The sequence below is a fragment of the Sminthopsis crassicaudata genome, chromosome 3 (genome assembly GCF_048593235.1).
Source record: "Sminthopsis crassicaudata isolate SCR6 chromosome 3, ASM4859323v1, whole genome shotgun sequence".
Taxonomy (NCBI): Eukaryota; Metazoa; Chordata; class Mammalia; order Dasyuromorphia; family Dasyuridae; genus Sminthopsis; species Sminthopsis crassicaudata.
In genome coordinates, this window is record NC_133619.1 from 617,041,894 (window position 1) to 617,054,572 (window position 12,679).

Consider the following 12,679-nt stretch of genomic DNA (forward strand, 5'->3'; position numbering starts at 1 on the left):
CCTTCCTTCCTTCCTTCCTTCCTTCCTTCCTTCCTTCCTTCCTTCCTTCCTTCCTTCCTTCCTTCCTTCCTTCCTTCCTTCCTTCCTTCCTTCCGTCCTTCCTTCCTTCCTTCCTTCCTTCCCTATTGCTTTTCTTCCTTTCTTTTCTTTCTTTCTTTTCTCACAAATACTAAATTTCCACAAATAAAGCTTCATACTACCCTAATCAGAATTACAGGTGTTCTTTGTTAGCTCCTAAATTGGAGTACCTTGTCTTGCCCCCTTTCCCTCCAGAAAGCCTCAGAAAGAGGCAGAGGCACCCCACTTACCTGGCAGGGTTGATAATGGTGCTCATCTCCTCAGCCAGATGCCTCCGAAGGATGTGTCTCCCACTGGGAATGCCCAGGGCTGTTGCCATGGCTTCAGCCGTGAATGTGGGCTCTAAGACCAGCACTGCTCCATGGACACCACTGTTGGTCAAGTTGTCAGCATACTCCTGGGGGGCAAAGTCGGGGATGGGGGATCAGTCTGGCTCTGTTTGGCACAATTTTTGTATCAACACAGAATGTTCATGAAGGCCAAGTTTTCCATTTCCTCTGAGGACTAGCTATTTTCATACAGAAAAAGAAGTTTTATCTTCTGTAAGTCACATCGGCTCTAAGAGTAGAAATCTCAAGGACTAAAATAATGCTGGAAGTGACCTTTGATATCATCTAGTCCAATCCCCTCATTCTACAACTGAGGAAACACTTTTAGAGAATTTAAGTGACTTACTCAAGATCACATAGGTAGTTAAAATCAGAGAGGGATATGAATCCGACTCTTTTGAGCCATTTTGTGAGCCGTTAGCATAGATGGTTAGAAATTCACCGAGCATGTCTATAAGGAGAATCTATTTCTAATCCTTGCCAGCCATTGGCCATTAAACAGCAGTGGCCAGGCAAGAGAGTGTGAATGTTTCAGTTCCATCTATCCCCATTACTTCAAATAATGACATAGAGACATTTTATTTTTCTATAAACTTTCTTACTGTGAAGTAAGGAGCACCAGAATTTCACAGCTGAAGTCCACATAATATATAGTTTTCCAAAGGCAGATCTGCCATGACGACCCTTTTCTGAAAGGAGGAGGGGTAGCCTGAACCTCTGGACATCATTGGTTGTTGGTCAGACATGGGGACAGTTCTGGCTCATGTGGCAGAAGGGGCCTTACCCTATTCCCTTAAATTGTAGAAAACTCCATAGTCTCTCTTTCTCTTTTTTCTTTTTCATTTTTTTGCTGAGGCAATTGGGGTTAAGTGACTTGCCCAGGGTCACGCAGCTAGTAACTATTAAGTGTCTGAGACTTCTGAACTCAGGTCTTCCTGACTTCAGGGCTGGTGCTCTATCCACTGTACCACTTAGCTGCCCCTCCATAGTCTCCCTAGATTAAGTGACGTCTTCATTTTATAGATGAGGTTGAGAATAAGGATTTCTCTACAATCATACAGCTAAGCAGATAAACTAGCCAGGACTTGAATCCAGGTCTCCTGATACCAAGTCCACATGTCATAATGACTCCTAGAAAAATTAAATCAAGTGCTCCAAGTTTGACTGTCTTAGACGACAACATTTTTATTATTATTATTATTATTATTATTATTATTATTACTAGGGTAAGACCTCTCCATACACTTTCCAATCTAGCCATCTCTTCCTACTTGATGCTCCTTATTCCATCTCCCACCTCCACACCTTTGTATTGGCTGTTTCTCATGCCTTGAAGAATTTTCATCCTCACTTCTATCTCCTGGAATCTTTGGCTTCCTTCAAGACTCAGTGCTTGAAACAAGTACTTTCTCCTCTAAGGCTACCTTCTGTCTATTCTGTATGTGTATATATTGTCATCTCCAGTAGAACAGAAGTTCCTTGAAGGCAGACAGTATTACTTGTCAGAGAGCTCAGTATACATCAAGTGCTTAATAAATGCTTATTGATTGATGAATCCTATCAAAGAGTACCAGCTAAAGAATGGCTCAAACCTAGGAAAATGTTGGTGTACACCAACATTTGCCTTTTCATTAATCTAGACTTGCATTTTAATCAGGTTCCCAGAAGTGCCATACCTTCAGGTCAATGTCCCGTACCCACTTGAGCACTCGCTGATTTGTCCAGACCACCGGGTCAATGTTCTGTGTCTCACAACGAGCCCTTCGCTCCTGGAGAACCTTTAAGAATAAAAAAAAAACTAATGAGCTGAAAACAATACAAGGACTTTTAGAATTTAAGAGACGAAATCTTAGCAATGAAAGCAAGAGACATATTCTGGTCTTGCCACTATGATCGTTGTCTTTCTAACTCCCCTCAATTTCTCAAGTTTTCTCTCTGAGAAATGGGAGTACATTATAATACTATAGGCTTTAAATTTGGAAGGGACCTGAGAGATTATTTACCATTCCATTCAACCATTCCATTTTACAGATGAATTGCTAATAGAGAGATCCATCAATGGTACAGCATGTGATTAGAACCCTAGGCCTTTGATTTCAAATCCATTTATCTCTCTGCTAAATGCTGATTGTACTAACTCGGATGGCAAAGGTCCCCAGAGGCAGTTGTGCCATATTGACCTTTTTTTGGGAGGAGTGGATGACTGGTGGCCAGATCTGGGTCAGATCTGACCCACTTGGCAAAAGTGATTCTATCTTATTTCCTTAGGTTGAGGGTTACTATAATGACTTAGGCAGATTCTCTTATAAAATATATATATAAAAAGTTGACTCTCCAAGGACCAATTCTATTTTGCACAACATTTGCATGAGGTAAGACAAACATCAAGTTACACAGAAGCTCTTCTCATTCTTTTTCACCCTACCCCATACATGCCTAGAGCCCCTTGTTGAGCTGACTCAACTTGGCAACTCTATTGTTATTATTCTCATCCTCATTATCCTTGTCATCATCATCTACTACTGGTTGGGCCCTGCCTCCATGGGCCTAATTGTTGGATCTTAGTTCTAGAGCTCTAAGAAATCTTCAGAGTCATTTGTCCTAATCCCCTCATTTTATAGATGAAGAAACCAAGACTTTAGAAAGGAGAATTGGCCTGTTCATGTCACACAAGTAATTTATAGCAGAGGCAAGGTTCAACCTTGGGTCCCATAAATCCAGATCCAACTCTCTCTCTTTTTTTCTTTTCATCAAATTTATTTTGGCTTTCATGATTATTTTTAATAGTTTTGTTATTTTCAAAATATATGCAAATACAATTTTCAATATGGTAGAGCCAAGCTTCAACCTTGGGTCCCATAAATCCAGACTCAACTCTCTCTTTTTTCTTTTCATCTAATTTATTTTGACTTCCATGATTATTTTTAATAGATTTTTTTTATTTTCAAAATATATGCAAATAATTTAATTTTGCTTCTCTTTTTTACTGCTTTGATTAGATTTTTCTTGTGTGGCACGATAATTGTATAAATATGTATGCACATATTGGATTTAATATAGATTTCTACCATGTTTAACATATATCAGACTACTTGCCATCTAGGGGAGGAGGTGGGGGAAGGGGGAAAATTGGAACACAAAGTTTTGCAAGGGCTAATGTTGAATAATTGTCCATGCATATGATTTAGAAAAAAATATTAATTCAATGATTTGAAGCAAATATACATATATATATGTATATATATATATATATATATGCAAATACAGTTTTCAACATTTACCCTTTCAAAACTTTGTGCTTCAAATTTTTCTCCCTCCTTTTCCCCCATTCCTTCCCCTTAAACAGCAAGTCATCCAATATATGTTAAATATGTGCAATTCTTCTATATATATTTCCACATTTATCATGCTCAACTCTTTTTCTACCGTGCTAGTTTGTTGAGGGTGGCTTCCTTCCATGGAAAGCCTCAGGGGGATGGAGAAGTTGGTTAGGGCCTTGAAGGGGCAGCATAGCTTTGGAACCAGCATTTTCTTGGCCCAGGCCAGAGCCAGGTAGGAAGACATCTCACCCCTCCCTTTGTCCTCACCTCCTTGCTGAAGTTCACTTGGTAGAGAAGCTGGATGCCTAAGAGGATGCTGACCTGGTGGAATTTTTTGGACACATTCAGGTGTTTCTCTAGGTCTCGTTTCATCAGAGAGTTGAGCATCCTCCCATCGATGAGGTGGTTGTGGAAGGCTTGGGAGTACTGGGGCAGGCCGATGTCATTGAGCCACGCCTTTGCCACCCAGTGGTGGTCCAGGTCTGAGGCCTTTGATAAGCTGATTGAGGAGAGACCAAGAGGTGGGGTCAGAGAAAAGCACTCCAACAGAGGGACGGAGGCAGAACAGAGACATATCAACATACAGAGACAGAGACAGAACAATAAGAGGAAATGAGGTCAGGGACAAAGTCAGGATTAAGAACAGGAAAGCAGAACAAAGAGGGAGAAGAAGATGTGGAAAGGAAGGCAGAAGGCATATTGTGCCTGTCACTACTATCATTGTCTGAGGAGAGAGAGGAGACAGGAGAGAAAGACAGCAAGATCGTGGAAGACAGGGAGATATGGCTGGGAGTGAAAAGCAACAATATTACACAGACAATGAGAGGGAGATGGAGACAGACAGGAAAAGAGAGAGAACAGAGAAAGTGATACATGCAAAGAATGAGAGGCAGACAATTAAAAAAAATCAAGAGATATAAATAGAGAATAAAACATCACAGAGAAGCAGAGATAGGAAAGGAGGGAAAAAAAGATATCCATTTCCAGAGGCATCTCCAACATGGCCAGGCACAGCTGTCTGGCATTCTTCATGTGTTCTAGTACGTTTTCATTCCTCCCTAACATTATGCCCCCTAAGAATCCATCTCTACTCATTTCTCCCCAAATAGACCATATGCATTCGCAGGGACAGACATTAAGCATGATAAGGGACCTTGGAAATCATCTAGTCCTAGTCCTAATTCTACAGATGGGGAAACTGAGACCCAGAGCGGCTGAAAGGCTAATCCAAAGCCCTACAGTCAGGAAGGATTGAATCAGATCCAAGTCCTCCTAATTCCTTTGTCCAAATAGCATGCTCTTCCCACAATATTATGTTATTATCTCTCAAATAAGCAGAGGGTAGAGTCTGCAGAGCCCTCCTTCTGCCTGCCCGAAGACCCTTTCTGAGTTTCTATTGCTTTTCTCCTCTGAAAAATGGAAGGATTGGATTCAGTGGCTTGGAATTCACCAGCCTCCCTCTGTGGGTGCCCTCAGCCTGGATGTGACTCCCAGATGCCCTACAGTTCTTGACCACACGGTGGCAGGATGATTGCAGGAATGGTCTGTAACTTGCAAAGAAGAAGCAGATGTTGGGGATCCATCCTGGCTTAAAGACCAGCACAAGGGAGGCAGGGCCCAATTAGAGAGAAGCACAATCTAGGGAAGGAACACTGTGGGAGCCCCCAAAGGGGAGAATGAAGTAAACCGAGATTCTCACGTCCCCAGAGTGTCCTTTTCTCCCTTCCTTTGCTGGATAAACATCCTTAGGTCCCAAGCTTTATAGCCTCCGTTTAGCATAAGGGACATGTTATTCCTATCTTGTTCACTTTATAGAGGAGAACTGATGAACAAAGAATAGAAAAGCTTAAATTTGAACCCAGGCTTTTGGGCCCCAAATCTGATTTTCTTCCCCCTGTACTCTACTGCTTCCAGTGGTCAGTGCTGGGGAAACACAATCATGTGGAAGGTATTTTAACTAGGAAGGGGTGAGCTGGGTAAATGCCCCAGGGACAGCCAAGATGGGGACTGCTGGATAGAACACAGAGACAACCTCGGCTCAGAACAGGGATCCCTTGTATTTGAGTCTCCACTTGTCTCCAGATCAGATGATCTTGCTCAGCGGACTTCTCTTAGCCCAAGACCTAGTTAATGGATTACAATTATAAAACAGTCTGTCCTGGAGCCCAAGGGCTGGGATTTAAATCCTACTTTTGATTTGTATGATCTGTGAGACCTTAAACAAGACACTTAACTTCCTTGGGCCTCAGTTTCCCTATATGTAAAATATGAGAACTGGACTGTCCTTTAAGGTCCCTTCCAGCTCTATATCTGTGATCCAAGGGAGAACAGGTTTTTGAGGAAGAAGTGATAGGCACACGATCGTTCAGCTAATAACTGTCAGAGGCAGGATTTGAATCCAGAAATATGAAAATATCCTGACAGATCACCCTTCCAGCTCTCCTTTCTATGGCCATCTGCAGTTTAGAACCCCTTTCTCCTGACAATCTCGGGGTGTGAGTGATTCAGATTCTAATATTCATACCATTTAGAGCCTGGAATCCTGGTTGTTGTTCACTCATTTCAGTCATGTCTTTATTACCCCAGAGACCTCTGTCCATGGGTTTTTGTTTGGCCAAGACACTTAAGTGGTTTGCCATTTCTTTCTCCAGTGGACTTGCCCGAGAAGGAGGTTTCTGAGGCTGAATTTGAGCTCAGCGCTGCCTTATTCCAAGCCCAGCACTCTATTTACTGTGCCACCTAATTGTCTTGGAATCCTAGTTATAACTAATTAAATAGTCATTGAATCTTTTCTACTGATAGCAGTGCTAGTCTTCCATTCACCTGATTTTATATCTCAGTCACCCCTATCCTTCTCTCTCTCTCCTTCTGTCTCTGCCTCTCTGTCTGTCTCTTTGTCTCTGTCTTTGTCTCTGTCTCTTTCTATCTCTTTCTCTGTCTCCTCTGTGTCTCTCTCTGTCTCTGTCTCTCTTTTTCTCTCTCCTCCCTTTCTCCCTTGCTCCCTCATTCCCTATGAGCAATCAATTGATAAGTATCTTCCATCCATGTCTCACACTATCTCTTCTTCTGTTCCTTCTGCCCACTCACAAGACCACCTCCCTGGTCCCGGACATCATCAGTTTTGACCTGGACTATTACAACAGCTTTCTATCTGATCTCCCTGCTCTGGGCTTCTTTCAACTCCAATCCATCTTCTGTACAACTGCCAAAGTGATTTTCCTTAAGCACAGGACTGTCCACATCAGTCCTATACTTAACAAGCTCCAGTGATCCCCTATTATCTCTAAGAAAAAAATTAAACTCTGCTGACATTTAAAGTCCATCTTTAGAACCTGGCTCTAATCTACCCTTTTAGGATTATTTTATATTGCTCCTCATTCCATATCTTGTAGTCCAGCCAAATCCTAATTAAGGAACTGCCTTCAGACATTTAGGAAGCTGCTCTGTGTCAGTCACTCAACCAGCAGCATTTATTAAGGGCCTACTGTGTACCAGGCATGTCGTTAAGTGCTGGATGAATGTGTCCTGCTTGGTCTCAGAAGGTATAACTTGGAGAACAATAGGGGTATTTAACTCTTTTGTACTTATTCATTAGATTTATTCTGTATTTCTATACCAACACACACATATACTCATATGTGTATGTATATACTTATCCTCCACATGTAACCCTTTATGAATAGGATTATTTCAATTATTAGTCTTATATCCCCAATGCCTAGTGTACACAGTAGACACTTAATAAATGCTTGTAATTAGATTGATTATAGTGGCAAATAGGCCAATTTAAGTTTGAAGTCAGGGGGAAAACCAATAACCTCCTAATAATTAAAGCTGTCCTAAAGCAGAATGGATCTCTTCAAGAGGTAGCGAATTCCCCAATATTGAATTTCTTGGTCAGGGCTATTGCAAAGGGCTGTATAAAGTTTTGTTGTTGTTCAGTACTTTTTAAAAGTCATATTTGAGTCTCCATGACATCATTTGGGGCTTTCTTGGCAAAGGTACTAGAGTGGCTTGCTAATTCCTTCTCCAGCTCATTTTACAGATGAGAAAACTGAGGCAAACACATTGAATTGACTTGTCCAGTGTCACACAGCTAGGAAGTATCTGAGGCCAGATTTGAACTCAGGAAAATGAGTGCCCTGACTGGGCACTCTATCCACTGTGCCACTTAGCTGTAGTACAAATGTTAGCTATTGGTATTTGTCATATTAGAAAGGCCCTTAGAAGTTGTCTAATCCAAATAGATCAAGAATCCCCTTTACACTAGGGAAAATTAGGTGACACAGTGTAGAGATCACTGGATGAAGAGTCAGGAAGTACTGAGTTCAAATTCAGACTCAGACATTTACTTTCTGGGAGAGGTGGCATTTGGGGGGTGGAGGGGGAAAAAAGACAGAGAGCAAGGGATCTAGACAACTGGGTCCTGTCTTCTGAGGCAGTGTCTGACAGACTGAGCTGGAGCAGGTCAGGACCAAGGATAGGGTATCCAGGGTCTGTGATCACTGAGTGTCTGTTGAAGTTGCCAGACTGATCTCTGGCAGAAAGATGAGTTTCCAAGTCTCTTGCCAAGGTGTAGGGTCCTGGCTTTTTGCCATGAAATTAACCATCCCTAGACAGGTTTTATTAATCCTTCCTTCCCTGCTTCCTCCTTTTTCTCCTCCTCCTCCTCCTCTCTCTGTCTATCTGCATCTGCCTCTCTGTCTGTCTTTCTTGTCCTCCTTACTTTACAGAACTCTTCTCAAGTCTCAGGTCTCATAGCTTTCTGGCTTCAAACCAGCCCATTAAAAAAAAAACTGCAAAGCTGGTTGTGCAAATAATAGCATACACCACCAGATTTGATTAATTAACTGAGCAAAAAATGATGGGGGAACCAGTGAAGGAAATAATTATGCAAAACAAAATGTGTCAAGTTTATAAAGTGCCTCTCTCCTTCCTGCCACCCCAAGAGCTAAGTCTGTACTCATTCTCCCCTTGCTAGGGCTGAAGAAAATATGTAAATACCCCTCAAACTCATCGACCTCCTAGCCTTGGGGAGGATTAAAGTAGTGAGGAAGGAGAAAGAAAGGGTAGGAGGGAGAAAGGGAAGGAGAGAAGGAGGCAGTGTTGTGAGATGTGGGAAGTTCTATAATAATATACCATAATATAATGTAATAATAATAGTAATAAATGATACATGTTGGTATATATATACATACATATACCTGCATGTATGTGCACCTATAATACACATGTGAATCACATAGACAAAGACATATAAATGTATAGATTGTATACTTATTAAAAAATGATTGAGGGAGTTCCTCTGATCTGTTTGAATAAGGTACCCACCATAGAGTTGGGAATGAGTGCTCTGATTTTATGTGATTTCCCATTATCGCATGCTGCATCGAGGGTGCAGATCAAGGAAGCTTCCCTGGTCCTCTGCTACTGTATATGTAATATTTTATGGTAGACTTTGAGAAGGAATAAGGCACAATAGTCAGAGTGCTGGGCTTAGAGACCAGAAAACCTGGGGTCAAATTCTGCCATTATACCTACTAGCTATATGATATGGAGTAAATCATTTCATTTCTATTTGCTCTGAGAAACTCTTTGGAATTTTCTTAATGTGTCATCAGTAAGTTTTGATTTAAATTGGTAGAGAGAGTTCCATGCCGGGAGATCCCAACATTTAAGGTTTGCAAAGTGCTTTACAAGTCCTATATTATTAGAGCTTTGAGATAACCCAGAGAAGTAAGAGTTTCCACTCTTGGCATTATGTTATCCTTGTGTTCCAGATAGTATGCAACATTTCACCCTCATAGTCCTCCCAACTTGTTCACTGAAAGGAGGGGGTATGTTTCCTCATCTTTTCCACCAGATCAATATTATTCATCACAACCCCTCTGTTTTTAGCTGTGTTTTAGCTTTCTTTTCATTCCCATCACTAGTCATTGCATAGATGTTGTTTTTCTGATCACTTGTCTTTTTCAAGGGTTCCACTAATCTGGTTCCACTCTACCAATCCAATCTTAGACTTAGGTCCCTATTAGTGAGAATAATGAATCTCCTGAATTCACAATATTCAAAATTATAATTGTATGAAATATGGTAACTTCCAATAGATATATGCAATTCAGATTTGAATAATGTGACCACTTCAGTGGGTTCATTATTTGTCCTAATTAGGACCTAGCTGCCTCTCCCTTCACTTCACAGCACATACCTTCAGGTTTAGTTATCTCCGTCTCTTTACTGTTCTGTCACTATATCATGTTCACGCTCCCCTCTCTGCCTTTGCTCACATCATTCCTTTTACTTGAAAATACTTCATTCTTCCTCAGCTCTCTTATCCTGACTTTAAATGGAAGGAATAGAGACTTGGGGCAGATATAAGGAAGAAGGTCTTTGCCATCTGATTAATCAGATCCATGAAAAGACTACCAAAGGATGTTACAGAGCCTTCAGTCCCTGGAGAACTCTATTAGCATTATTAATCATATTGTATATTATATGGTACAAAATTAAACTACAATTAATTATAATTTATGGTAATAATGATAATAGACACTCACATTTATACAACACAGCGTTTTACATACATTATCTCAATATAGCCTTAAAACAGCCTCATGAAATAGGTAATACAAATATGATTACTGCCATTCTATGAATAGATAATAAGAGAGTATCCTAAAGTCACATTGAGGAAATTGTGAATCCACTAGAGTCTTAGGGTCCTGTCCTTCCTCAAGGCTAGGGGTTGGGTCAGATCATCTTTAAAGTCTTATCCTTGTCTCTAATATTATAACCGCCCCTTGGACAGTAATCTAACAGTAGAAACAGAAGATCCATTAAGAGACACCTACCAATCCAATTTAAGGAAAAGGATGTAAAGTTTTAAGCCAGGTAGGATGGCCCAAAGCATCTAGTAGCTTTTGTTCCTAGAGCCAACTGAAGGAATGCAAATGAGCAAGGGATGCATCTCCTATTATCATCTGACTACCATGATGATGTTGGATACCACAGGGACTTGGGCAGTATTTTTTTTCTGAGGGGAAAAAAATTGGGCTAAATGCTCAGGCAAGAATGTTCATTACCAGGCTGTGAAGAAGCTTTAAATAATAAAAGGCCAAAAATAATTAGAAAGTATTTTTGTAATATTCTGTTCAATGAAGTGGGTACTCGAGAATGAGCACTAATGGGAAAATGGAGTGTTCCCAAAAAAGCTTCTCTGAATGAACATCCCGCAGCTCTTGCTCACTGGAACTAAGACAGGGAAAATTAAAGGCCAATTTTCCAATTTCCAGAAAAGATGGGGCTAGAATGTGTTGGATAGAATTGAGAAGAAAGGAAATAGATAAAAGATAACCAAATAATTATAATAACAGTGTACAGTTAATTAGAGACTTAAGGTTTACAAAGTGATTAACATATATCATATCATTTGACCCTAACAACAACCCCGTTTCAAGGTAGAAGCTCTCATTATTTCCACTTTACAATTTTCCTCCCTCCCTCCCTCCTTCTGCTTTCTCCCTTTTTTCCTTCCTTCCTTCCTTCCTTCCTTCCTTTTTTCTTTCCTTCTTTCTTTCTTTCTTTCTTTCTTTCTTTCTTTCTTTCTTTCTTTCTTTCTTTCTTTCTTTCTTTCTTTCTTCCTTCCTTCCTTCCTTCCTTCCTTCCTTCCTTCCTTCCTTCCTTCCTTCCTTCCTTCCTTCCTTCCTTCCTTCCTTCCTTCCTTCTTTCTTTCTTTCTTTCTTTCTTTCTTTCTTTCTTTCTTTCTTTCTTTCTTTCTTTCTTTCTTTCTTTCTTTCTTTCTTTCTTTCTTTCTCATACATTGCTTTATGAATCATGTTGGGGGATAAAAATCAAAACAAAAGGGAAAATCATGGGAGAGATTTTTTTAAAAAGCAGAAAAAAAGAAGTAAACATAGCATGTGTTGATTTTACATTCAGTCTCCTTAGTTCTTTTTCTGGATGTAGACAGAATTTGCTTTGAATCACTAAGCCACTGAGAAGAACCAAGTCTTTCATAGTTGATCATAGCATATTCTTGCTGTTATTATATACAATGTATTCCTGGTTCTGCTTGTTTCACTCAGTATCAGTTCATATAAATCTTTCTAAGCCTTTAAATAATCTGCTTGCTCATCTTTTTTTTTATAGAACAATAATATTTCATAACCTTCATATACCACAACTTGTTCAGCCATTCCCCAATTGATAGGCATTTACTCATTTTCCAATTCGGAAATGACTTGTATTTGTATAAATTTGACATAATTCTTTATATATTTTTGAAATGAGAACTTTATCGGGAATGCTGGCTGTAAAGATTCCCCCCCCCTCCAGCTACTTCCCTTTTAATCTTGTTTCTGTTGGTTTTATTTGTGCAAAAAACTTTTTAGTGTAATGTAATCAAAGTTGTCCATTTTACCTTTCATAATGTTCTCTAGTACTTCTTTGGTCAGAAATTCCACCCTTTTCCGAAGATCTGATAGGTAGATTATTCCTTGTTCTCCTAATTCCTTTATGGTATCGTCCTTTATGCGCCAATCACATAACCATTTTGACCTTATTTTGTATGGAGTGTGAGATGTAGGTCTATGCCAAGTTTCTGACATAGTATTTTCCAGTTTTCCCAGCAATTTTTGTCAAGTAGTGAGTTCTGATTCCAGAAGCTGGAGTTTGGGTTTTATTAAATACTAGATTGCTATAGGCCTTAATTATTGTGTTTTGTGTATCTGATAGTATTCCACTGATCCACCACTCTATTTCCTACCCAGTACCAAATGGTTTTGATGACTGCTGCTTTATAATATAGTTTTAGGTCTGGTACTGCCAAGCTACCATCCTTTGTATTTTTTTTTTTTCATTAATCTTCTTGATATTCTTGAATTTTTATTCTTCCAGATGTATTTTATTATTATTTTTTCTAGTTCTATAAAATAGTGCTTTGGCAGTTTGATT

General features: G+C 39.9%; 1 protein-coding gene across 1 annotated transcript; it reads right to left on the reverse strand.

Moving 5' to 3' along the window:
- Positions 1–192: 192 nt before the first annotated feature.
- LOC141564123 (kazrin-like) lies at positions 193–4,695 on the reverse strand. Its single transcript, XM_074306215.1, has 3 exons — positions 3,995–4,695; positions 2,084–2,185; positions 193–475 (listed from the first exon to the last, which is right to left on the reverse strand). The coding sequence occupies exons 1-3, from the start codon at positions 4,307–4,309 to the stop codon at positions 305–307; spliced, it is 588 nt and encodes a 195-aa protein (XP_074162316.1). The 5' UTR covers positions 4,310–4,695; the 3' UTR covers positions 193–304.
- Between the last annotated feature and the right edge of the window lie 7,984 nt (positions 4,696–12,679).